Genomic DNA, 26,285 nt, shown 5'->3' with positions numbered 1-26,285 from the left:
CTTAAAAGAGCCTGATACACAGGCCTTACATGGAAATAGAGACGGACGGACGGACGGACGGACGGACGGACAGACAGAATAGAGAACAACATGAATGGTTCTGTTGGACAGCATCCATGCTTTAGGATGGCATCGGGAAGCTCGGTCTTGTATGACATGAATGACGAGCTGAATAAATGGAAACGCTGTGTGTGCCTCATAATGAAATTGCACGGTCCATTACTGCAGAGACGCTAACAAAGCCAGGGTACCGACTTATTGCACATGCCCATCCATCCCTCTTCTGTCCTCACCAATTACATATAAATTAATCTCCGGCCCACATCCAGAGACAAGAATGCTTTTAGCTGCTCTAAAAATGGCTGCACCTCAACATTACATCAATGGGAAATACCGGCCCACAGTTCCCAAACAATACTCACGGGACTGTTGTGCCACAGCAGACACAGTTCTGCCCATACTGCTACTAATTAAATCTTCTTCTAGCATTTGTTGCCCTTGCTCTCTCTGAAGGCATGTTCATTTCTTTGTGGAAATCTGGGCTCCCATCACCGTTATCTTAGTAGAAAAAAAAACTCCAGCTTGACAACACAAAGCAGACGTACGGGCCCGGAACAACATTATCGAGACAAAGACAGGCTGGTTCATTGTTACCTGTGGGTGTCTGGACTGCTGTGGTTGAGGACCTCCGAGTGGACGACCAACTCTGACAGAACTGGTTTGATCAAGACGGACAGGTTACCCACGGTCGGCCCGGCCTCATAGAGAGCCACCTGCAGAACGCACTGTCTGTTGCTTCCAGGCAGGACCGGACTTATTATTTGGTGTTCACATTTCCCAGCATCAGTTGAGGTCAGAAGAAGAAAGTGCCCTGAGTTGATAAAACAAAGGAGAAACTCCATATGTACAGGTTTAAAGCAGCTTTCTTCCCAGTATAACATTTAATGAACGACTTGGCTTCATGAAACATCTTAAGTCTTGCATTGTGAGGGAGATGCAACCATTTCAAACAGATAGTTTGTGACTGACTCTTACCATCAGATTGTCCCAATGAGTGATCCACTGCAGGCATTGTCCTGGCCTCAGTGCCTTTGAGCTGCTGAGGTGAAACCACTGACCAGTCGCTGTGAGTGTTGTTGTATGTGAAAGTCCAATAGCACAACGACTCAAAATCACAAGAGGTAACTGGAACACATAAGCAACAAGTTTCAAGTCAGAAGTTACTCATGATCAGCCGGAAACTCTTTGAACGATGAATCTGAAGCGCTTTTTTTTTAACAGTGGAAACAAACAACATTTTTTGTTGTGAATTTCTTCTAATCCACACAGAATTACTTAGAAAGATATGCCTGTTCACATCTGAGATTTGACTCAATTTAGAGCTTTCCATTTGTTAGTGTTCGGTCAATCCTTGGTGGATTGAACAAGATGTTTTGGGATATTCTCATTTTGCAAGGTCCAGTTCTGCTTCCTCTTCATAGATGTTCTTATGTTTTCCATTTGACATCCGGGAATATATTGTGTCTCCTAGATGAAGCTAGTAAAGGAGCTAATACTGCCCTTACCCTTTGTACTTTTCTCTAACATAGAAAGTACTCCTGGATCAGTGCTACTGTGTTCTCTTTGCGTATCTTCTCAACCCTCAGTCTGTCGAGGCAGATGGCCGCTCACACTGAACCTGGTTCTGGTTCTGCTTTATTGTTTTTCTTAATGTTTAAGGGGAGTTTTCTTCTCTACTGTCATAAGACGCACGCTTGGTATGAGGGATTGCTGCAAAGCTAACGACACAATGCAAGCGACTGTCCATTTTGGCTTCACAGGAAGGACGTGCACAGCGCTGTGCCCCCCTTCACAGGCCGAGTGCAGTCCACTGGAGCCCGCGTAAATGCATCCTTGGTGAAGTTGACGAGGAATTTCCTTCGAGCTAGCAGCAATGCATCCTGCTGAGATAACCAGCTTTGCCTTTGAGTAATTCACTGCAATCAGACGCCCCGTTGCCACAACCACAGACAACGGCAGAGGTTTGGCAGAAAAATAAACAGGGAAAGTTTAGAATGGTTTATTTAATCTGTCTTCACATTGTTTTCAAAGCTTGACAAAGCTAACACGCTAGCCCCGCTAGCATTCTGGAGACCAAGCTTTGTTCATGTGGTTTGAGTGAACCAGGATTCACTGAATCATTCTGATGATGGTTTTCAACCATTTTGTTTGCCCGTTTGTTTCTTTTGTGTGTACATAGTTCCTTTGCTTCTTTTGATCTTGATTTTGCTTCGTAGTTTTAGTCAAGCTTCACTAGCCCAGTAGATTTGTTGATTGAAATATAGTGTTAATTCAGACAAACAGCATTATATAGTGATGTTCTCTGGATGTTCATTTTATTTTTGTTAGTAAATTCTTGAACTTAAAGAGAAGTTGTCACTCATTTATTCTATAGCTGTGCAGAGTTTGCTGTTAAAAGATCACCAGTGCTCAAATTATTCCTTTGAGCTTTTGTCCTAATATCAGCTGTTTGGGCTAATAATCAGCGGACAATGCCTAACAGACCAAGAGTTATTTATTAAAAATTAAATAACATAAAACAGTGCATAATGGCACAATTTATTTAAATTCAGTGATGATGAGCAAGTCGGGTCCTGCTGCAGCAAAGCATCCCCAAACCATGCCACTACCACCTCCATGCTTCCCAGTTGGAATTTGATTAGCTTTGCTGTATTTACAAACATGTCCTCTGTTTCAACTTTAGAACATTTTTATTCAACTTTAGAACATTTTTTATTCAACTTTAGAACATTATTCAACTTATTATTCAACTTTAGAACATTTTTCCTGAACCCGTGCTGATTTTCTACAGGAGAACTTTAGTCATGTTTTTCTAAGAGAACAATGTTCCCTCTTTACACTCCTACCATGAAAGTCAAATGTGTGCAGTCTGTTTCTGACACTCCAGGCATGCACTTTCGTAACAACAGTCTTGCTAAAGTTGATATGAAAGTGGACGATGGAGTTTCTGTGCTGAGATTCAGGAATCATGGGAGTTTGGTTGTTCGGTCCACGTGTGTTTAGTGCGTCTGAAGAAAGCTCACAACTATGTCCCTTAAAGTATCTTTTGAAGGAGTGCTGCGTTAGTACAGGGCAACTGGATTGTGTTTAAGGCTTCTCAGGTCCTTGTTTATCCAAAGCAAAATCTGTGTCCAAGTGTGGGTTGAACTCTGCCAAAACTGCACCTCAGCACCGATCCGTTTGTGGTGGTGATGAACAGAATCAATGTATTGTAGAGGAGAGAAGGGTGGTTTGGGATCCTCAGAGTCTTATCTTTGCTTTTTGCAGACAATGTGGTGACTGTTCTGTTTGCATCTTCACCCCATTAGGTTTAGCACACACTGGAGCGATTTTACAGCTGAGTGTAAAAATAATCAAGATGGTTCTGAACCAGGATAAAATGTTTGGCTCCACTTTCAAGAGCTCAGTGCCTCAGACGGAGAGGTTCAAGTATCTTTGGTTTTTGTTCACAAGTGAAAGTAGGATATAGAGATGACTAGAATAATTAAACATTATTTGCAGTAATGTGGCCACTGTTTTGGTATGTTATGTCGAAAAAAGAAGAAAAGAACATCATCCCAGATACCAGTAACCCAAATGAGATTATTTTATAAGTAAGCTGCAGTCAGCCTGTGATAGAAGGAGGAAGGAGCTCCATCATCCAGCATTAGCTTGGAGGAGACGCCGCTCCTCCGAATCAATAGAAGTCAGCTGAGGTGATTCATTCAATCTGAAGGCCTTCTGAGGAGCCACTTTGGCAAGTCCAAAATTTCCCCTTTGAACCAAAGACCAACATGGCTCAACCTTAGATAAGAAAAATACAGTTTTAGACAAGTGTATGCATATATTTGAGCTTGTATGTACAATTTAGACCCTGTGTGGTTTGGAGAAAAGTTACAACAAATACAAAGTGGAGGACCAGTTTTTTTGTTTTGAAAAAATCTCTCTCTCTCTCTCTCCCCTCATTCATCCCTGGAAAAATTAAGGTTCAAACTAATAATACTCCTCAAATTAATGCAACATTCATGTCAGCGATGAGTGGATGTATCTCTCTGACCACAACTGAAACAGAATTGCACTATAACATTAGGACCATAATAAAGAAAATTACTAATATTAACAGCAGTAACAGAGAAAAGGTAAGCTCTGTCTTGGCAAAAGCAAAATAATGCCTGCAAAATGTTTAAATTCAATATCAGAAACAATACAGTCCACTTCAACAGTGGGTATAATATTTTAAGACATGAAAAAGATCACAAAATGTGTCAAAACTCTCATAATTAAATGTTGCTTTTAGACTTTCACCTCTGTTTACAGCAGCCAAACAGACAGGAGTGATTGTGAGCCCATGGGGGTGCTGATGGGAGGTTGATGAAAAGGACACATTCAAGATGTCATGAGATTAGTGAAGAGGAAACTGCAGCTATTAATCTAATAAAGCTAAAATCCCTCTGGTTCTCAGACAAAACAGAAATATGAGGCGTATTCATTGAACTGTTATTTCACAAATGCCGTCTTTCATCACTTTAAACCTCCTCAAAATAACTGTTGTCTGACAGCTAATGGTGCGCTCTCTGCCGACCAGCTTCTGTGGAGTCAGCTTTCACTTTTATAGTTTAATAAAGTGCTAAAACAACTCGAGTCAAACAAAAACTTTAAATTGAGATCATGTAGTTTTGTCTGTTTCATTTCATGTTTCTTGTTAGGCAATACCCAATTATGCATCCATCATCTTTTATTTATTGCTATAAACCTATGTGGGTCAACCCTGGAAACCCTGGAAACCCTCTATCTATAGATAGATAGATAGATAGATAGATAGATAGATAGATAGATAGATAGATAGATAGATAGATAGATAGATAGATAGATAGATAGATAGATAGATAGAGATAGATAGATAGATCGGATAGAAGATAGTAGATAGATAGATAGATAGATAGATAGATAGATAGATAGATAGATAGATAGATAGATAGATAGATAGATATACAGTATATATAGCTAGTATGTATATCATCTTTGAAGAGCATTTCTGTGCCACAGGCATCCAAGTGGGATCTGAACCTTTGTACCCAAACAGTGACAAAAAATTTAAAAGATACATTAAAAAAATTTATACTTAGCAACATGAAAGACTCAGTGTAAAAAAATGCTAAAATGACAAATATTGACCTATTTAGTTTAAAAAGCAGATGTAAGATGATACCTGCAGGACATATTTTATGTCACACCCAATGTTATAAAAAAGAGAACACTCAAAATGTCCAGGGGCCCAAGAGGATTGATGTGCTCTTCACTTTTGAAAGAAAGAAGAATGTGCACAGATGCACGGATGCATCTTAATGACCTTAAAGAATAATAATCAATAATATTCTGTCTAAATGTGTGAACACAGCAGTCTTACGCTGGTTGTCATCTTCCATGTGGGCCAGAAAGTCATCTGAGAAGTTCTCCTCATCAATTGTGTCAGAGAAAGTCTGCCAGGCGCTGCTTACTGTGAAGAGAGACACAGAAAGGAGGAGACTTTTTTATTGTTTTTGCTTTGGTTAAGAAGACAGACAGCATTCTGGCTGGTTGGAGGAAAAAGCACTCATGGACTGAAGCGACAGCACGTACTGGTTTGAAAAGAGCACATTTATTAGGTGAATAAATGCACAAACAGATTGAGCTCAGGGTCAGTTTGCCTTTTCCTTCTTTACTGCTTCCATTTCCTGCCTGTAAATAAACCAAACAGCCAAAAAAAGTCCAATCTCTAACAAGGCTTAATTATCGTTTAATCACGCTCTATTCTCAGGTATCTTGGTAACAAGACCTCCTGTTGGTTAGGTGTCATTTACTGGAGTCTTTTCACCACATTTCTTTACAGCGGATACTGAGTAGAATATAGAAAATCACTTGAACATTTTCAGGGCTGTAAATAGGTTTATAATGTCCTAGTAACGGGTGGAGACACGCCCATGTCTGGGTAGAAATGTCCTCTCACATGTTGCTGTGGCTTTCTGGTAGGTCTGAGCTGCGCCCGTCTGAGCACGGCAAGTCTGTGCAAATTTCTGCCTGCACTTTACCTGCTTTATGGAGCACATATGCAAAAGAAATCACAAAAAATGTCCAAAAAGTCAGAGAGACCATTTTTTATAATATGCCTGTTTACAAATCAAATGTTTCAAGAGTTTCTGTTGTTATTCATGTACTTTTGCAAAATGTAATTGATTTATTTCATATAATCTCCACCTGTAGATAGCTTGTCCCATGTTGGTGAAGATTCTCAGTCATCCAGGTCACAGTTTAAGGTTTAAAAATAAAACAACTGGACTTCTATTCTGATACTGAAGCGGACTTCAACCCAGAAGTCTAGTTATTTTATTTTTTTATTTTGTCCCTTCTTAAGAAGCAAACTGACAAAGAAAACTAGAGGGAATTAATTTTTTTATTGCAAAGTTTCAGCATCTTCAGACAAATCTAGATCAGAGTTACGGACACATTAATAGAAACGTCGGTAAAGACGTGCAAGACATTGGGTTTAGATTGACACACATCGATGTGGAATCATCAATTTTTGGGAAAAAAAATAACCTCATCTCATATTATTCTGTCCCCATTGAAACTTCTTCATACTCTCCAGCCTGATATCATGAGCTAATTCACATAAAGCGGGTTTTGTAAAATGCGCAGGCTATATTGAAGACGACAGCGCTTAGAGCCGACAGTATCAGCTCAGTGATAAACATGTTTCCTGAAACATAAGAGCATCAGAGCTAATGTTAGCTCCCACAGCCCTGGAACAGGTTCATAGACTGAACACCATGAGTCTACGTCTCATGTGGATGTTTACGTTCACCCGTTTCTCTGCTTGCTGTTCCTTTTCCAAACTGATATTTGAATTGAAAATCTTATGATGTTATTTAAAAGAAATGCAATTAGAATCTGTTTAATTAATCACAAGATTCATAAACAAGCCTCACATTGATTAATATTTTTGATAGCTTTTAACTAGCAGTGCAAAGCTTTAAAACATGTCTAAATGAAAGATTAAAAGGAATCTTTTGGTGCATCAGCATCAGAGAGGGCCCCAGACATCTGGAGAGATTGTTCAAAGAGGAAAGGTCAAAGGCCTGTCTCTCTGCTCCAACCTTGTAAAATGTTAGGGGAGATAAGAAAAGAATAAGGGCTGTCTGGCTGGCAAATGATGGTTGTAACAAGTGTTCAGAGCAAGTTTAGAGCTTAATAAACGTATTCAAATTAAAGATATTTTTCTTGAAACACTCAGTGTGAGCCGCTGCTGCAATATGAGACAAATTTCCTTCAAGCTGTTTTATTTTACCAGTGGTGCCAAGACAGTGTCAGTCATTATTTCATGGGGATTTTTTCATTACAATAAAATGTAATATTTTTTTAAAAAAAACATAACACATTTAAACCCTGTGCACTAAGACCCATGGCTGGAATTTGAACCCAGGACTTTTTAGCTGCAAGGCAACAGTGCTCACTACTGAGGCATCATGCTGCTTCTTACTTTTCAATGTGAGCTTAAAAATAAATCAAAACTGGTGAAATTAATAAAAATTAACAGTTACAGTTGAAACCACATATTTATATACTGTAGTCTGCATAAATAGACATGTAACTCTTTTACATCACTGTCTGACATCACATTGAACTTCTCCTGTTAGGTAAGTTAGGATTGCTAAAATAATGTTTACATGTTAAATGGCTAAATAGCGAGAATGAGGTTTTTTTTTTTTTGTTTTGTTTTTTTTTTTTACAACTTTCCCCAAATTTAAAATGGAAATTTTGAATTTAAAAGATAAAACGATAAGTCTGACGTAGCTTAAGGTAGTGAAGGAAAGAAGTAAGGCTTATCTGTCTAAAATGAGTATAAATGTTTGTTTTTTACTGCAAAGGAATATTGTTTTTCTTCAGCTAGTGATTTCCTGCTGACAGATATCCTAAGAGGAGGTGGTGGGGGAGGCTGCGCTCAGGACACATGATGTGACTTTATGATGCTAACTAGCATGACAAATGGACCCAAGAGAACAGAAAGGATTACATCTCAGTGAGCCGCTGCGACTTCAGTCTGCTGCTGATCCCTGAATAGTAACGCGACTGTTCTCTGCTGCCTATAAGGCGAAGGTCAAGCAAGTCAAGCAGAACAAACTGGGTTATTCAAAAATAGTGTTTTTTTTACCCTAATCGGTTAGTGACGTTAATGATAAGGAGGTACGGGGTCATCCGGCTGAAAGGCGGCTGAGCTATTCATTAACAAATATGGAATAAAAGCTGCCATGGATAGACCGCTGAATATGGAAACTGGAACATTTCAAAGGTCTAAAAAAAGAGCGACGGTTCTTCTTATAGGAGAAACACTGACAGGCTTTTATTACCATAACACTAGTAGAAATCCCCCCAGCGTTTAAACTTCTCCCACAACCTCTTTCCTATTTGAAGCATTCAGTATAAATTTAAATAAAATCAAAAAACATTCTCTTTCATGAAAAGATATAATTTACTGAATCAGCCAACGTGATTATACCAGAAAGGCCCTTAGTTAGATTCTAAGACCAAAAACTTTTCACAAAAGAGTCTAAAAGCTGCAATTACTTGTAGTTTAGAAGTAGCTTCCAGTAATCACCCACTTTCTCAGTTCTAACTGTGTTTTTGGTAGAACTTGTGCTGTAAAGGTAAGACAGTCTGGTTAGCCCCTACTCAGCTGAGTAAATAGCAATTTAGAGTTTCATTCAACCGTGAAGGGACATTCACAACTTCTGTTTCTATCACACAGCCCCTAATTCATCGGATCATTTCTTTCTCTAGACATGTCAATGGCAGACAGATCCAAATATAACTGTGCTTTCAGCTAAATGAGCCAGAAAGAACATGAAATCAGATCATGTCAGGCACTGCTGATGTTCCCTCCCTCTGATTATATACATCTGCATCCATCTTTCTTCAGCTAAAGCCTCCATCCATCCATTCATTGTCTTCCACTTACATGATCGGGTCATGGAGGTAACAGGTTCAGGAGGGACACCCAGACACCCTTTTCTCAGCTTCATGTTGGATCCTAGGAGTTTCCCGTGTGAAGTGCCCAGAAAAACCTGCTTATCAGATGCCCAGAGCTTCTCAATTGACTCCGATTTAAGTGTCAGACAGCGGAAACTCCTTTTATCAAGTTATGTCTTGTTCTTTCGGTTATGGTCCATCTGCATGGATCCTAGTGGTGTTGGAACACAGACTGAAATCAGCTTTCCGACTTTGCTCCTTCTTGACCACGACAGAGCCGAGCAGCCACCCCCGTTACTGCGGAAGAGGCCGCTCCATCCATAAACACATTGCTCATGCCAAAGGATAATAGGTGCGGTTAGTTTTAAATTAAAGCTGAGTACGGTAGGTCCTAATTTAGAAATGCTCTAATTTTTCACTGTCTCTTTGCAGGGCTTTGCTTTTAAAAGTTAACCCTGCCATGACTCAGGAACAAGACATCCAAAAACTCAAACTCCTCTGATTTTGGACAGACATTGTCCCCTTGCTTAGAGAAAGCGAAGCAAACCGTGGCCCCAGCACTTTCACGCTCAGCTGGGAACCCTTCCGGAACAAGATGAAGGACAGGCTTTATTATTCCTTCGTATAACATCTCAAACTCTATTCTTATTGCTGTTCCTTTCTGCTGACATTTCACTGTCACAGCAGGGCTACCCTCTTCTACTCAGAAGCAGAGTTTTCTGACTCTGATGGAAACCATGAATGGTTTCAGCAGGTTTTATGTTTCAAAGGAAGTTTCTTGTATTTTCTGCCAGTGGGCCAGACGTCTAGAACGTCACAATTACTGACAGAAAAAAACTAGCAGCTCGCCTCATAAAGACGAAATACGAGTTTACAGACTTTCTTTTTTCCATTTTTCTGCAGCATAGCCGGTAGCACTGTTGCCTTAGAGCAAGAAGGTCCTGGGTTCAAATCGCAAGACCTGGGGGTTTTTAACCATAGAGTTTCATGGTCTCTCTGGGTGGCTTCCTCCTCCAGTGCAACCACGTGACTGTTAGGTTAATTGGTTTCTCTAAACGGCCCATAGGCGTGTGCGTAGGTTGTTGGTCCATGTGATGGACTGGTAACCTGTCCAGGGGGTAGCACGCTTCTCGCCCAATGACCGCTGGAGTTAAGCACCAACCCCCTTGCAACCCTGCACGGATAAGCAGGTATATATAATTAATGGATGGATATATTAAATAAACTATTTTGCATAAGTAAGCCCTTTAATTTGGTCTTCCTATTTTGTAATTTGAAAATAACTAAAAGCTGTGAAGAGCTTTCGGGGCACTTTGATGTTGGTTGATACAACAATATAAATCTTAGCCAGACCTTATGTGTGAAGTTGTATCAGGGTTTAGAGTGAGTTCAGGAAAGGTGATAGCAGATCACATAGACAGTCTGAAATGGGGACAACAAATGGATACTAAAAGCCGCTGGGCAATGTGTTCATTAAAAAAGTTGGATCCATGATCTTGGGACAATTTTTAACCAAACATTGGGTCAAAGATTCCGACCCTCCTCTACAGGATATGGTAAGATAGTAAAATTACATTGTATTATAATAGTGACATTAGTGGGTTACATTAATCACTTTATTTCATACTAAAATTATAGTTAAGGAGTTTGTTAATTGAAAATAACATTAGCCTTAAAGTTGCAAGGGAGTTAGCAGAAGCTGGTGATGTTCAACATCAAAGAATCGGTCATAAAGTCAGTATAGACTGAAAGAATTGTATTAATTGTCATGTGTAAAGTTATGTTCAAAATTATTCACACCCCTGGCACATCTACATTTAAGGTAAGTTTTTGATCTTCCCAACTCAAGAGTACTCCGTCTTAGCAAAAACATGTATTACATGGAGACATTTCTCCCACGTGTAAGTGTGTGTGTTCCACCAACAGACAGTAAATCCCCACTCAGACCCCCTAACCCTGTTAGGATTAGGTGGGTATAGAAAATGGATGGATCATTTGGCTTCATTTAAACAAGGCGTTTAGTAATCTTAGCTTTCTTTCTTTTCTTACTGCTATTTTGAAGTATTAACAATAGACATTAGTCACTTCAACCCACGTTTTGGAGCTAAGCAAAACCCATAAACCATCACTGTAGCATTAAATCAACCCAGACCTGGATCAGTCAACCTTTGGTCCAAGAATCGGGTAACAAAATAATATTTTGTTGCTTTTCACCAAGCAATTTTTGGAGCGTAGAAAAAAATGTAGCATGGAAAAATATAAAAGATTATAAATCATCAAAAAGACGTTGATAAGCTTATCTGCTTTTGGGTGAACCTAGGCGTATAGCGGCGATAAATGATCCACAAATTACTCTTATGTTGCACCGACTGCTGAGCACAGAAATTATTTTTGATGAAACTTCATTGATGTTTAGAAAAAAAAAATGTATGACCAACTGCTTTGAAGCTTTCCGTAACCATCAATTCCACTGTAGCCTTGAACTGGTGCTGGCGCACGCTTAGCTCTGGTTTTGTCTGTTTTCACAGCTGTAGAAACAAAGCTAGAATCCTGAGACTGGTTTTATTTTGACTCCAAATGTTTGATGGGTCGGCCAGAGAAAACAACTAATTTTGGCTCCTAATATAGAACTACAGACAGAAAAAAATAGCAAACCAATCATTTATATACCATCAATATTAATTTATAAACACCCTTCCGACATGATTCCTCCACTCAGATGTTTTTCTTAAAGTATCAAGAAATACCTCTTTAGGTCAGGGCATGGAGCGTTCTGACAATTAAAGAAATATTCCAAAAGTAAATCTGTTTATTTTTTATCACTCCATGTCATTAATTGTGTTTGTGGTTGTCTATGGCCTAGCACAATTATAGGTGCAAATTCATGTGATCAGCATGTTTCCTCATGATGTAGATAATTCACTTTGCTTTGGGAATTCAGTGCAGAAATAAAGCAAACGACGCTTGGACTGATTTGTAAAGTCAAGGCTAGTCATCCCTGTAAAAGATGTTTTGCAATGGTTTATGGTTGTTTAAAACAATAACTCAGCAGGTGAAAATAAAGCATCTGAATTAAAGATATTAATACACGAGTTTCGATTCTGGTTAACAGGAACATAGAGAAGCAAGCATCAAAGTAAAAATGCTGGTCAGAACTGGAGCGAAAAAATGTGTATATTTAATTTCCGTAAACATGTTAGTGTTTCTGAACAACAGGTTTTTGTTTGTTTGTTTTATTAGGATCCCCATTAGCTTCAGCATCAGCTAAAAGCTATTCTTCCTGGAGTCCTTCAGTCTTCCACGTGACAATACAATGTATTACATCACATTACACACTATACATACAAGACATTTACACAAAATGTAATACATATTTACATTTAACACCTTTTATCATTAAAAAGTAACATAAATAAATAAACATAATTAACGTAAAATTTTGCTGCTCCAGATAGATCTATATCAAAGAACTAGCTAACAAGAACCCTACACAATATCTCCTTAATAAAATTAACATTAACTATCCAAATTTCTTTGAAGGTAATATTTCTTAAGTGAAGTTTTGAAACCATAGAGAGTGTTTTGTTGTATGATAGTCTTTTGGGGGTTTTGGGGGCAATCAACCATTTACCAGTGTGGTGAATTAAAGTCATATAAGTTGACCACAGACTGCTTTAAATACACTCACTGGGTGCCAGTTTGTCAGGTCTCATAGCTACTATCTCTCAGACAGAATTTATTAAAACTTCTTCCTGCTAACTTATAACCTCAAATTAAAGCTAGAGACTTAACTATCACTACGTTTATGTTTTCTATGTATGTACTATTTTAATTTCTACCCTGCCTTTGCTCCAGAAGGCCGTTTTGGCTTCCTGGGTCACCCATGTGTTCTTATCAGAGTAAGAGCATACATACTCCGAAGGGACGGCCATGTCTAGACAGTGGTTTGGATAATCTGTTAGACATTGAGTCATCCTCTCTGTTCCTTCACCGTGTGTATTCAACAACATATCCATTTATGGTTTACAGTTCTAGGTCTGAAGAGCACTTTCGTAGAGACATGCCCTGACTTACTCCGAAAGCTGTGGATATACATGACACACACGCTATTCTTTAAGCGTGTGAGTCCCTGTCGGCTGTAAATGCAGCGAATCTCTGCAACTTTAGATGAGCATCCCATATGAAGTCGGTTTGGCGGTTAATTAGTTAATTGGTTAATTAGTGGGAAGAGATCATCGATCTTAATGGGAAGGAAGTTCACACTGTGTAAATTATGTAGGGAGTAGATGGTTTGAAGAGCTGTTGGCCTAGCTTTTATCTTACCATCGGCCTCATAACCACTGGATCTTCACAGCTTTGCTGGCATAGGATGTTGAATCCAGTTTGTGGTGATGCCTTCAGAGACGGCAACTCTTCTTTTGAATAAGCAAGAGATCAGACTCTGATCTTTGAGGTGAACAGCGCCCATAGAATAAAGAGGTTAAAACCTGGTTGAGAGAAATCAATAATGTCAAACCTCTAGAAAGGCTACCCTATCTACAGCACAGCCTATAGTGTTTTTCTCTTGATTAAAAGTATTTGCCTCCTGGTGAATCTGAGCTTCTGGAAGGGACTGCAACTGTGCGGTTGCGAGCAAATTAAAGCTGACTTGTGAGTGCTCACTTTGCAGCTTCAAAACTGAAAAGCTCTGCTTCTGTTCTTTCTGATCAAACAGGCATTTCAGACCTGGGGGATGAGCCCAGTGTGGGTTTCTAAAGCAAATCCGTTGCAGATAAATTGCGGATGCATCCAGTCAGCATTAATGTGCTGCTCAAGAGTCTTAAACAAGCAGAGGGCTGCTGGTGCAGCAGGGAGAATCCTGAACCTGAGGGGGAGGTGTAGAAAGCTATATGTTAGTATGAAAACTTCTATATTTGCTGTGCCCCTGTATAGTCATCTGTCATGTCTGTTTGGGTTGCTCTAATTTGTATTTTCTGCTTTCTTCAGGGTAGTGACCTTAAACAGAGCTCAAGGAACTTACTTTATTTCAGAAAAATTCTGCGTCTTCTATTCTTCTGATACTATTGCACAGTGGCTCTGTATGTAGGGGTGAACAGCAGATATGTGTAGAAATAGATGTTTATGGTCAGCATATAAGGCAGCTGAAATCAAAGCAAGTTGTAAGACTTTTGTTCTTATTGTTTAATTAAGCTCAAATTAACAGCTTATCAACCGAAGCGTAGTGTCTCTTGGTTATGCAGGGGGACAAAAACCTTCATTTCACTGTGTTAAATGTGTGCCATCCTAAGTTTTCCAGTGCTTCTATGAAACTAGACACAAATGTGCTCCAAACCATCTTCCAAGCACACAGTATCAGTGTGTGCTGATGTAGTTGTGCATGTTTGTGCATGTTTTGTTATTTATGTGATTTTTGTATACTGCAGCAATAACAAATAACTCTCCACTCAAACGAACCAAATCTGATTGCATTGTGGACATTGCACAGGAATAAACACTGGTGGTAATTTTGGTAAAACAGAGAAAGAAAAGACAAATGTTAAACTGCTGGTATTACAGAGAAAACGGGACAGAAAACTGATCCAATCTTACAGTGACATCTGCCTGATACGTTTGCAAAAAAAATAAAAAAATAAATTCAAATTTTCTTAAAATTACTGTATGTAGTATCTATTTGTTTTAAATTTTCAGAAAACAAACCAACTGTGGAATGGTGCAAAAGATGCCCTGGATGGTGAAGATGTGTTACAAAAAAACTAAATCAAAATTAATCAAAGAAATAAACTTTCAATTTAATTCATCACCATATTAACAGATTCCAATTTAACTTGCTTATGAAAAAAAAGTTATGCAGATAAGTTCAGTTTATTTTAAAATTAATGAAGGGCCCATGTTAACTCTTTGGGGTCCCTTCATTTTGTGATCCTCTGTCTCACAAGATTATCTTTTAAATTCTTCCATAGCGTTCTTGTGCTTTAATATATTAGTGGAATTTTATTTTATTGATGCCATTATTAACTGAAATTTCTATCATAATTAACAAATAGTCATGCACTCAGTTTCTAAGCCCTTAAAAGTTATTTGTTTTTAAAGACAACAACAGAAATTCCAATGATGGATTTAGAAAGTATCAAAACATTTTTCACTTTATGGAAAGAAAACCTGTAATGTTGAAAAGATTTCAACGCAGGGAATTAAAGCAATAAATCAGAAATAAAAGTTAACAGCGCTTATCCCAGAGCGGTAAAATGTATCACCCATTTCACCTGAAGACACCTTATGGACATAATGTAGCGAATATCCTGACTGCTGCTAACTTTTGTTTTGTAGATTATTTAGTATTGTTCATGTGGGATAATCACACTAACAAACAAGATTAACAGTTTTTCATTTTGTGAAAGAATGACAAGAAATTATACTGTATTCTGATAGCAAACAGATTCTCTGGAAAAAAAAAAAGAAACACGATTCACCCCCAGAATATAAAACCTGGCCAAATGTTATTGCATTTGCATCGACACAGCCAAAGTTATGCAAAAATAAAATCTGAAAAAGAATTAAAAAAATATCAAAAGGACCCAGAAGGGTTAATTTAAATTATTTTTAAAAAGCAACAATTCTTTTCTGATCAAATATGCACCTGTTATGTTTGAAGCTGAAGCAAAACTCAAAAATAGGCACATTAGTACATGCTGCTCCCATCGACAGTGACAAGAATAGAGGATATTACGCAGTCTGGTGAATTTCAGCATTATCACTCTAAGTCAAGTTGTCTGGATCATTTATGCACACTGTTTCATCACTCTAATTGAAAGACAATTGATCTTACCTTCTTTGTGCAAAACTAAGACGAAAATAGGCAGCGAAAGCGGGACTAAATCATGAGCTTAATGCACAACACATGACAAAAAGCTGCATGTTCTGCACATCCAGAACATTTACAGGAGTGCTTACAGCACGTCCGTAACCTGCATCACTTCCACTTAGGTCTGAGTCACACTGTGTAGATTAGCTCATGCTGTTTATTCCTCACCAGAAAGATGCACAAGTCCACTGGAAAGAGCTGTTATTCTACCTAATCATAAGAGCTGTTTGTGTCAGAGCAAGAAAGCGTAGGAAAAAGTGCAACATCTTAGAAGCGGCTGCAAAAAAGATTAAATCAGAAAAGTTAGACAGTTAAAACCAGAGGTGATGCAAGCGTTTTCAGGTTAATCCAGGTAAAGTAATTTACCAAAGGCGTCAAAAGCACCTGCATACCTATCCAAATCATTCCCTGGATGTAGACTTTATTGAGGGTGCGTAGAATCTTTCACACTTTGAAAACGCAGAGAGGGGAGATAAGATTGTTTACTGTAATCTGCGCCAAAGCTTTCCTATAATGGAGTTAAAATTTTGAGCTTTATGAGGAAATGTTTCTGCCTCAGCCAACGGCGAGAACAACGTAAGGACTTAAAAACGCAAAGATGCTAACTTTTGACCGCAGTGAAATTATTTCAATAGGCTGCGCTGTCGGCCGAGTGTTCATTTGCAGAGGAACTGCAAAGTCACTCCGCTGTCAGGGGAAGGCAGAGAGCAGCTCTGCATCCTACTGCACATGGTGGCTCCATCAGGGACAAATTTTGTTAACCAATTTAGGTTATCAAATACAGCGCAAGACCTGCTGTTGGAGAATCAGATCATTATCTTGTTTTCTTCTGCTCAGTAGCTTCTCCAGAAGCCACCTCTGGTCAACAAAGAACCATGAGAAGATGGTCAGAGGAGGCTGAAGAAGCTCTGCAGGATGGCTTTAGGCTATAGATTAGGATGCACTTGGGCATCCATATGAAGAGGACATAAATTTAACTAACTAAACCTCTTTTGTCCCCAACATCATCCACTCCAGAAGAGAGAGACGCTTCCCCCTCAAAAACCCTGGATCACCAGTGGCCTAAAGGAATTACCAGACTACACAAAATGAACCTTTAGTTAGGGAGATAGAGTTATGGAGGAGGATATCCAAGAAACTTAAAATGAGATTAGGGACTCTAACGGTTCAGGTAAAAGTTGAGCTCAAGCTCAGTCGAACAATTAAAAATAATAATCTTTATTTATCATTGTTATTTTGTGCATTCCAGTTAGATTTGTCCTCTGCATTCAACCCATCCCTTAGGGAGCAGTGGGGAGCATTTTGGGGCTAAGGGTCTTGCTCAGGGACCCAGAGCGGCAGCCTGTAGGTACAGAACCAGGAAACTTTCACAAAAGCAAGCACCATGCTTGAACCCCTTGGCCAGCACTCCTCTATATAAGAAATGTGTGCTCAGGGAAGAAGAAGCAATTTCTTCTTCAGGCAAAAGAAGCATCCAACTGATAGTAGCCAATTAATGAAACAAGTTATGAAAAAGTTCAGCGTTCTCTTGTCTAGCCCATAACGAACAGATAATAATAATAATAATAATAATAATAATAATGTAATAATAATCTCCCCCTCCCTTGATCCACAGCCTGCCCCTTTCAGACCTCAACCGTCTTACACCCTGTTCATGCATCCTGGTCTTTCTCCGTCGTTGTCTTCACCCAAATCATGAGATGCTGGTTCCCTCCTCCCACAAATCTGTCACCAGGCGTCAAGTGAAGATAGATCGATATAACAAATGATAGGCCAACACCTATGTGTTTCAGTTTCTGTGTAGGAGAACTAAAAACATCTTTCAAACTCTCGAAAGGGGCTCGACAACACTGATGACATTAAGCAGAAAGGTCACTAACGGTAATTATGCTCCTGCGATGAAGGAGGATCGGCGCGTAATGCTGCAATTTTCAACCACCTCCCCAAATGTCTTCCTCGCTGATGTCTGCTTCACCCACGCAAAAAAAAAAAAACTAACAGCACCCATCACATCATGGTGGGTAAATTACCCTTTTCTGAGCTTCATCTCAAGCCAAAACTGCAGTTGAACTTAATCTTCATTAAAATACCCCCTGCTCTAAATTACATTAAATACAAAGTTAGTGAGAGAAGAACTTCAGAAAATCATTTATCATAATGTCAGGATGATTGATACAAGAACACAGGGTATAAAAAGGCTCAGTCTCTTTAACATTCCAACAATGTCTCTGATTCTGGTTTATTCATTTGTCCTCTGCTCAACAAAGGTTCTTCTTACTTATTGTCTCAAAAATGTTTTGCTTCAGGATTTCCAGACAGTAACATTACAGCAAAACACAATAAAGCCACCATTTAACAGGTTTCATTGAAGAATTTACAGTAAAGGCAAAACAAAATGTGGATGTTTATCATGTGCTTGTAATGTTTTTGAAATTTTCTATTTTCAATAAAATTTTATTTATATAGCGCCAATTCACAACACATGTAATCTCAAGGCACTTTACAAAGTAAATTCAATCCAATTAAGACACATTGGTCAAAACGGTTTTCTATCTAAAGACGTTGAGCAGATTGCATCAAGTCTTTGACCATTTATCACATGGTTAACACCTTAAAAAGGGCCAATCCCAGTTGGTCTTTTTCTGCATTTCTACTTCCATCAGTCAGACGACTTCTGCAAGTAACACACGTATGCACTCGTCTCTCATGCGAGGTTTTGTCCAGAACTGCTAACTGGAAAGCATTTGCACATACCAGCACGAACACGAGCCATAAATATACTTTACATCTTTAATTTTCTGTCAGTCAGTTGCAGACTTTCTAGTCATTAGAGGCGTGGAACACAAAGAGGCAAACTGAGAAGTCCCAAAATGCTCTTAAATTGTCCTTAATGAGGTCGATCACACAACATGGAAACAATTACTGACAGCTTTTGTTAACTCTGGAGTTTCACAAAGTTCTTGGCTTTTGTTCAAAGGACCGTTCACATGTATTTTATGGACCTACAGACCACCTACTATTAAAAACCGTGTTTAGCTGCGGAGGATTATCTCATACTGACGGTTGATGATTTCAATAAAATGTGTCTCACTTGTAAAACATTTTATGACTTGTTTAAGTTCAGTTTTACACTTTAGCCTTTAACTCTTTTGTTTTGGTCTTTTCTAGGTTATATGTAGCTACTGGATGTTGTAGTGCACACAAACACAACATTTTTGACACAATTTTGCCAAAAGCACTTGAACATCTCCATTTGAACTATGGGGTTATTTTACCCCATAATTTAGACCCCTGTTGAGGCAAATCAAATCAATATAAACCAAGCGACCTCCTACCTGCAGATGCTATGCATGGGAGTCAAATGACCACAGGTTGTCGCAGCCGACTATTAGTGAAATTCACAAAAATATGTGAAACTGTTGTTTTTCAAAGCAGACAAAAGCCACTGCCGGTTGAGTACGAATTAATTCACAATGAGTAATTTTCCCTGGTAGGTGGCATAATTTAATTTCAGAAAAAGTCAGGCACATAATGCCCTGAAGTGAAAAGATTTGAAAATGGCAAACAGGTTTTAATAACCCGGTCCACGGCATCTGTTTAATTAGCAAAGGTTCCCCTTTAGCCTGTTGAAAGAGTGGTAAAACAGAACCATCATAATTGCCTTTAGAGTTGTTTGCAATGTGAAAAGAGACCATATAGCAGCCAGAGTAGTATAACATATTCAGGTATTTTAATACTCAATATAACTTTTAATAAAACTGGAAAAAATTCAGAAAAATTTGATCTATGAACAAAGAAAGCTGAAAAATGTTTTTAAATAGGTGAAATTGCTCACAGGCGACTCACATCAGCCACACAGAAAGAAAGCATCATTGCTCAGGATTTTAAAGGTTTGCCCTATTTAACCTCAGACATTTTGTTTGACAGGCTTGTTACTACAAATCTGCTTCAATAGAACATTACAGAGAGATCAAAAGAGGTATGGGAGAGCTTCAGAACAAAGATTGGAACAGCTCAGTGAGGACCTTAAGAATGTGAAATCAGCCAATCCAGTGAAAGGACATGTAAAACAACTGCACAACATCTGGCTGGCAAGGCAAGTTCACCTTGACAGCACACCATAAGATGCAAAAATGAGTCTCTCAAGCTGCTAAAATGTCATCTAATGACCGACAGGGTGCTCTTCCTGCTGTTGAGACAAAAGTGCATTCCTGTACAATCACCAACTGATCAAGTTTAACTTTCCGTCATGTGTGAAAGAAGAAAACCTTTGCTCCACAAAAGTTAAGATTAGATTTAAGTTTGCCAGAGAGAATGCAGACAAATGAGTCAAAATGCAATCATAAGGACAGAACAGAGGACATGTTTGACATACACTAAATTCTGCATTCATGATAAATGTAGAAACATGCAGGTGGAAAATATCATGGTTTGATGGAACATTAAAGGGGACATATCAAGCAAAATCCACTTTTTTACTCTTGGAGTAGTCTCTCCAGGTGTTGCATAGATTTCTTTAAAATCTGTTTGGATTATTATGTTTTTTATTCTGGTCAGTTTTCTCTGTTTTCTATTCCATTTTCTCAAGGTGACAGTATTTGCAGCGGAACTGCTAAACAAGGTCATGGACTTCTGCCATTTGTATTTTTCACTGTGATTTTTAGTCCAAGCTGAAGGAAGCCAGAGCTACACGTGGATAAGTCAAAAGGTTCGGCTGGGTGTGGTAACCAACACAATTCATACCGTCCCACAGCATACTACAAAAATGGTCCAACAAGGTGCCATGGAGTTCTGTGCGACCTGGAGGGGGGTGCCAAGTGCCTCATTAGCATTTGAAGAGACGGAACCAAAACGGGTTGCTCTCAGACGCACCTCAGAACATGGCCAAAAGAGGGGAATGTGGGGGTAAATTAACGAGGAATTCGGACCAAAACATTACAGTACCACAGAAAATATTCCCTCTATAGTCCCACAGAGAGGAAATTTATCTTTGCATTTAACCCATCTCTTACAGAGCGGTTTGCTGCCACATTGAGTAATCTGTGGAACCCAGAGTGACAAGCTGAGTTTCAAACCGGCAACCATTACAGCCACTCCAAGACACAGCCGCCTGGCTCCCTGATTACCGGGCAGCCATTCCCTAAAGAGGGTCACCGACCAGGAATCAAACCCGCGATAAGCTGGTGAGAGTGCCAAACCCTAACCATTAGACCACCAGTGATCAGGCAACTAAAATATGTAAATGTGAAAAAGAAGAACTGAAAAGCCTGATATGCGCCCTTTAATGCAGCAGAAATTTAACAGCTAACCACCATAGAATCCATCATGAATCTGAGGACACTTGTAAAACAGGCTGTTCATGCAAGAAACCCCTAAAACATCTCAGAGCTGAAAGCGTGAAGCAGGGAAAACTTTCCTCAAATCAATGTCAGAGACTGGTTGACATTGCAACAAAGTGGCAAAAACACATCGGCAATCAGTCGGTGCAAAGAAAACGGATTTAACCTTCAGAAAGCTTTTGAGGCTATAAGAAGTCAGGACAGTTTTAATGTAGTTTATATACTCACATTTTTGTGTTAACAGGGGTAAAGATTAGCGGTGCATGAATGTTAGAGAAAAACCAAGTTGAAAAAATTAAAACTCAATGAAAGCATTTTGATTTAATTCTAAAAGTTAGGGGGGGGAAACAATAGCATCAACTGACAAAGAGTTCAGCATTAATACTAATGCTGTGAAACTTTTCTATAGTACTGATCCATCTTCTTTAATTTCCACATATTCTCGCAGATTGCTTTAACAAAAGTATAAAGCACTGTTTTTATTACCTAATTCTGTCTCCAAGTCAATATTTACACCTAATTTAACCGTGTTAAGGAATTTAGTCTTTCGGTTTTAATCACAACAAAGAAAATAGCATGTTGTTCACTTTTTACAGCAATGAAAGACTACATTATGAAACAGGTAGTGAGTAGATTCACTACCTGAAGAAAAATCTAAATATTGTACAACTAAGATGCATGTTACTTTGTTTATCTGGCTTCTAATTGTTTGCTTTCCCCCAATAAAATAATTTTTTATGTGTCATAAAATGTTGGTAATGCTTTATATATAATATTTTTTTCAAATACACTTCAAAACTGACTTTTTTTCACATCTCATGTGGTCACATGGTGTGGAAAAAAAATAAAAATGCATTCAGGTCACATTAATGCAATAAAGCAACATGACTACCCTAAGAGTTGCTGCACAATCCAATAAGTATTACAGAAATATCCTCCGTTGATTAAATTTATTTCACAAGTTCAAAATATGCTTATCTGACCATTTTGAAGAGCTGATTGTTACCCTTGACGCTTTTGAAATGCACGCTCACACTCAGGCCCCCTTCACGCTGTAGGATCTTACATTTTTACTAAATACTGCAGGTAAAAAGCAAGCTATGCTCAACGTCAAAACTTCTCTTAACTTGCATGAGCAAATTCTCAGTGATCCGGGTCATCGCAGCAGCAAAAAAAGGCTTAAATCAGAGTCAACTGGACTTTCGCTCAGTTCTTTCTGAAAACGTTTCGACACCTATCCATGAGTCTTTGCCTCTTAACTTGTTTCCTTTTGGAAAATAGAGACCAGCAGAATCATGGGTAAATGACTATGTTAGATAATCTTCGTTGAAAAAAAATCAGTGTCACAACATATTAAAAATGTGTCATTATAATCAAAAATAGATTCCAAAAACAAATTGATATAAGGTAAGTTACATCAGTTCCAGCTCTGTTAGCTGCTGGGATGATCGGCTAACCCTTTTTGTAAGTACTTAGTAGCTGTCTAAAAAAACTGTTCATGGTAAAACTTGATTGGACCTAATAAAAAATGTAACTGGTTCGTTTTTTTAAATCTTCACTTAAGTTTCTAAATAAACCCAAGTCAGGATTTCTTACTTTAAAAGTGCCACGACAACTGATGCTTTAAACTTTTTTTTTCTCCACACAAAAACAGTTTTACTTCTGTTTGCAGCCAGATGCACATCTAAAGACCTGTCCATGTGGCGCGAATCAGGCTTCTAGCATTTAACAATTAGGCCCCATAATTTAATTCATAATTTAATTGGTTGCAGCTTGCTTTCATTTAACCGGTTCACTGCAAGAGATGCACAAAACCTAACACATCACCCTTTCGCAGAAAAAGGAGCAATTTCTTTAAACATGCCACTTTTGTTTTCTCCTTCTCTTTGAAAGGAAGATGTGAAACAAGGCTTTTAAGGCAACATCAATGAAATGAAAAAAAAAAAAAACATAGAAATTTAAGGTTACTTACAACCACTCCCCTGACATGGAAATAACCCGTGATTTTGATAGGAAATGTTCTGACTGAAAGGCTGCTGACATTGAAAAGCTTTCAATGCACAGGGAGGGTGGTGTTATTTCTGCTTTTTGCGTATGTGTTGCTACAACACTGAATGCGTTTAAAATTAATGTTATTTTCTGCTAGAAATAAAGAAAATATAGAACACGAGCAGTTTGGATTCTTGGGCAGACACAATCAAACTACTACTGTCGGCTGTCTAAACCGAATGCTGCATGCAATACAACCTCTACGAATTCCCTCCACTTCTATCTGTGGTGTACAGTTTGAGACTTTAGAAAACAGTGTTATAATTTTACCGGCAAAACAAAAAGCAGGGAATTCACAAGCACAATTGTGTCTATTGTTTGCAACTGTTTTGCTCCCTCTGTTTGTTTATTTCTGCACCGGATTCATCAAGCAGATTGCTTTAAACACATTTAGATGCAAACTCATCCATCAAGTCAAGCAAACAGGAATAGTTTGCACCTAAGTTTGCATCAGGTCACATTTGTTCTCTTTTTTTCACAAACACAACATATGTAAAAGTGATCAAAGTGAGAAAGTTTGTATATATATATATATATATATATATATATATATATATATATATATATATATATATATATATATATATATATACACTGTAAGTGATGATTTCTTTTGACAGAAAATTGAATTAATTTAGAAATATTTCATATTGTTGAATTATTACAAAATCATTACTTCCTTAAAAGGCCAACTTATTTGAATTCTGTTTTTTAACCCCGTCGTCCTTCATGAGCGCCTGTTGAAACTTTCCACAGTCTTAAGGTTTGCATTTTCGGTTCAGCTATTGCTTGCTTGGTTATAATATTTTGGCTAGCTAAAGAGTAGGGATTGGCAATATGAGGTTAAATGTTTACCACAATCTTTTGTGGTGTTTATTGCAATAACAGTAAAAAAGTGACTATTTTGAAAAATCCATTCAGATTGTGTGACTAACTGCAAGACACTACAGTCAAAGCCCCCACAAGTACAAATACTGCTCAATTATTTATTGTATGGAGTCTAATATAGATTTTTTTGTTACTATCATGGAACCAGCAGAAAACCAGAAGAAAAAAAATTGTAAAAGGAACAAATCCAACAACAATTTCAGGCTCTTGGGAGTTGATAATTGTTATTGTCATCAACAACAAACAAATTGCACAATACAGAAAATGGTAGCGTCACTACCCATCATTACTGGGGACTGTAGAAGAGCTGAGGTCTTCGTGTTTCATTTAAAATGCATTTATGTACCTAAACAGGATGTCCTCATCACAGAAAACCATTAATTAAACTGAATGCATGTGCCAAAACCGGATCTATCGCACACAATATCATCAGGGTCCACGGCCCTTCTGAATTGTGCACTGATTGTTTTGTGGAACAAACAGCAGAGCCTCTGGAAAATGCACTGACTCAGAAAGTAAAATTTTCTGACCCGCAGAGGTGCACGCCGTCCTCAGCGTGACTCACCACTTTGCTGAAGTTGAGTGGAATCGGCTGTCCACTAACTTCACAAAGATTGTTGCTGACAGCGTGCTACTTCAATACTTCCTGGAATATGGAGAAAATTAAAAGCGCAACCATAAATTGATGAAAGGTGCTGCTTTCAGTGTTGTTTTTTCCTCTTCCACCACATCAGAACTATTCTGACATGCCGTCACTATTACAGTTTGACTGGATTGGCGCCTTTTTTTCTATTTAGACAGGAGTGTGTGCAGAGCTGTTCCCTGTTTCACAAATGTTCCTTGTTTCAACCTCTGATAGTTGCTGATCTTTTTTAACATTTTGTGAGTTTAGGAGGCAAATATTTAGTGAGACCACATTTAAAACCTCAGTTTTCCAACAATAAGCATGTAAACAAATTGTATTTCACAATCTGAAAGCTGAGCCATGGGTAGGCTGAGTCCTCGTTTCTTTGTTCTGTGAAAAAAGCTTCTTATTTGCTTTTAAAGGGTTTAAATATTTTTCCAATATTCAAGGTTGTGATATATTTACAGCTGTAGTCCACATTTTTGAGTGAAACTGGTGAAATCCAGCTTTTGTCATAAATTGTATCATCAGTGTTGTGTTATAAAGACAGATGATGTTAAGTACAACACATTTTCAGCCAAAATCACAAAATGGTGATGTCCATTGTCTGAGATTTAGGGGTTTATTCTGGTGTGGGCTGCATGTCTTTACTTTTTTAACCGGGAATGGTTTGTGTACATTTGAAGTGTTGCTGCGCTGAAAGAATGGTTAAAATGCAGTCAATCAAACTTTATTTATGTAGCATTTTTTATATTATTGTAAACATGCAGCAGTCCAGCCTCTGATTAAGAAACTGGCCCCTCTGTTCTACTGTTTCTTTAAAAAATAAAACCTTAAGAAGGTAGTCTAGGCCAAATAATGGCACACCTGAACAAAAGTATTATTATATAGTATTATATTTTCACAATACGGAATGAGAGTTTTTTTCATTCTGGCATAAAAGTCTGGAAGGTTGTAAACTTTTTGAAGTTCAATAAGAAAAAGACTGAGGCAATGGTCTCTGGAAGCTCCCCTGAAACCATCCATGTAGATGTTGGGTCCCAGACCCAGTAAGGCAGGCCAACTGTTGCAAAACCTAGGGTCAAAGCGGGTGCTGATATAATGATCCATTATATTACACTAAACATTTCATGTCTTAGTTCAGCTGGGATTGCCAACATGATTTCTATTAGTTGTTTTAATTATTTATTGTACTATTTTCCGATTCAGAAATTTGCTTCCATTTCCTTATTTCTTTGGTGGAAAAGCCTTTTTAAATTGTATGGTTTGGGTCAAATGTTATGGGTCTCCTACAATATTCTTACAATAGTTAGTTGGAATTTTGTTCAATTTTTCATGAAAGAACTGGTGTTACTGGGTCAGGCTTGTGCTACCATACGCTATCGCACTTTCTTTTTAGGCTTGCCTATACATCTAGTATTGAACAAATAGAACTTTGTGATGACCACTTCAAAAGGTTAATTTAGTTGTCCTTAAAGTT

General features: G+C 38.2%; 1 protein-coding gene across 1 annotated transcript in view; it reads right to left on the bottom strand.

Annotated features, from left to right (window-relative positions):
• The window catches only part of ltk (leukocyte receptor tyrosine kinase), an 84,888-nt gene that overhangs the window by 43,587 nt on the left and 15,016 nt on the right, over positions 1-26,285 (bottom strand). Inside the window, exons 2-4 of the mRNA XM_036150758.1 lie at positions 5,447-5,536; positions 1,036-1,185; positions 655-871 (exon numbers count right to left, since the gene is read on the bottom strand). Of these exons, the coding sequence (XP_036006651.1) occupies positions 655-871; positions 1,036-1,185; positions 5,447-5,536 (457 nt within the window). The remainder of the gene's footprint in view (positions 1-654; positions 872-1,035; positions 1,186-5,446; positions 5,537-26,285) is intronic.

This window comes from Fundulus heteroclitus, chromosome 19 (genome assembly GCF_011125445.2).
Source record: "Fundulus heteroclitus isolate FHET01 chromosome 19, MU-UCD_Fhet_4.1, whole genome shotgun sequence".
NCBI lineage: Eukaryota > Metazoa > Chordata > Actinopteri > Cyprinodontiformes > Fundulidae > Fundulus > Fundulus heteroclitus.
The sequence above is the reverse complement of the archived record's forward strand: the minus strand, read 5'-3'. Positions and strand labels throughout refer to the sequence as shown.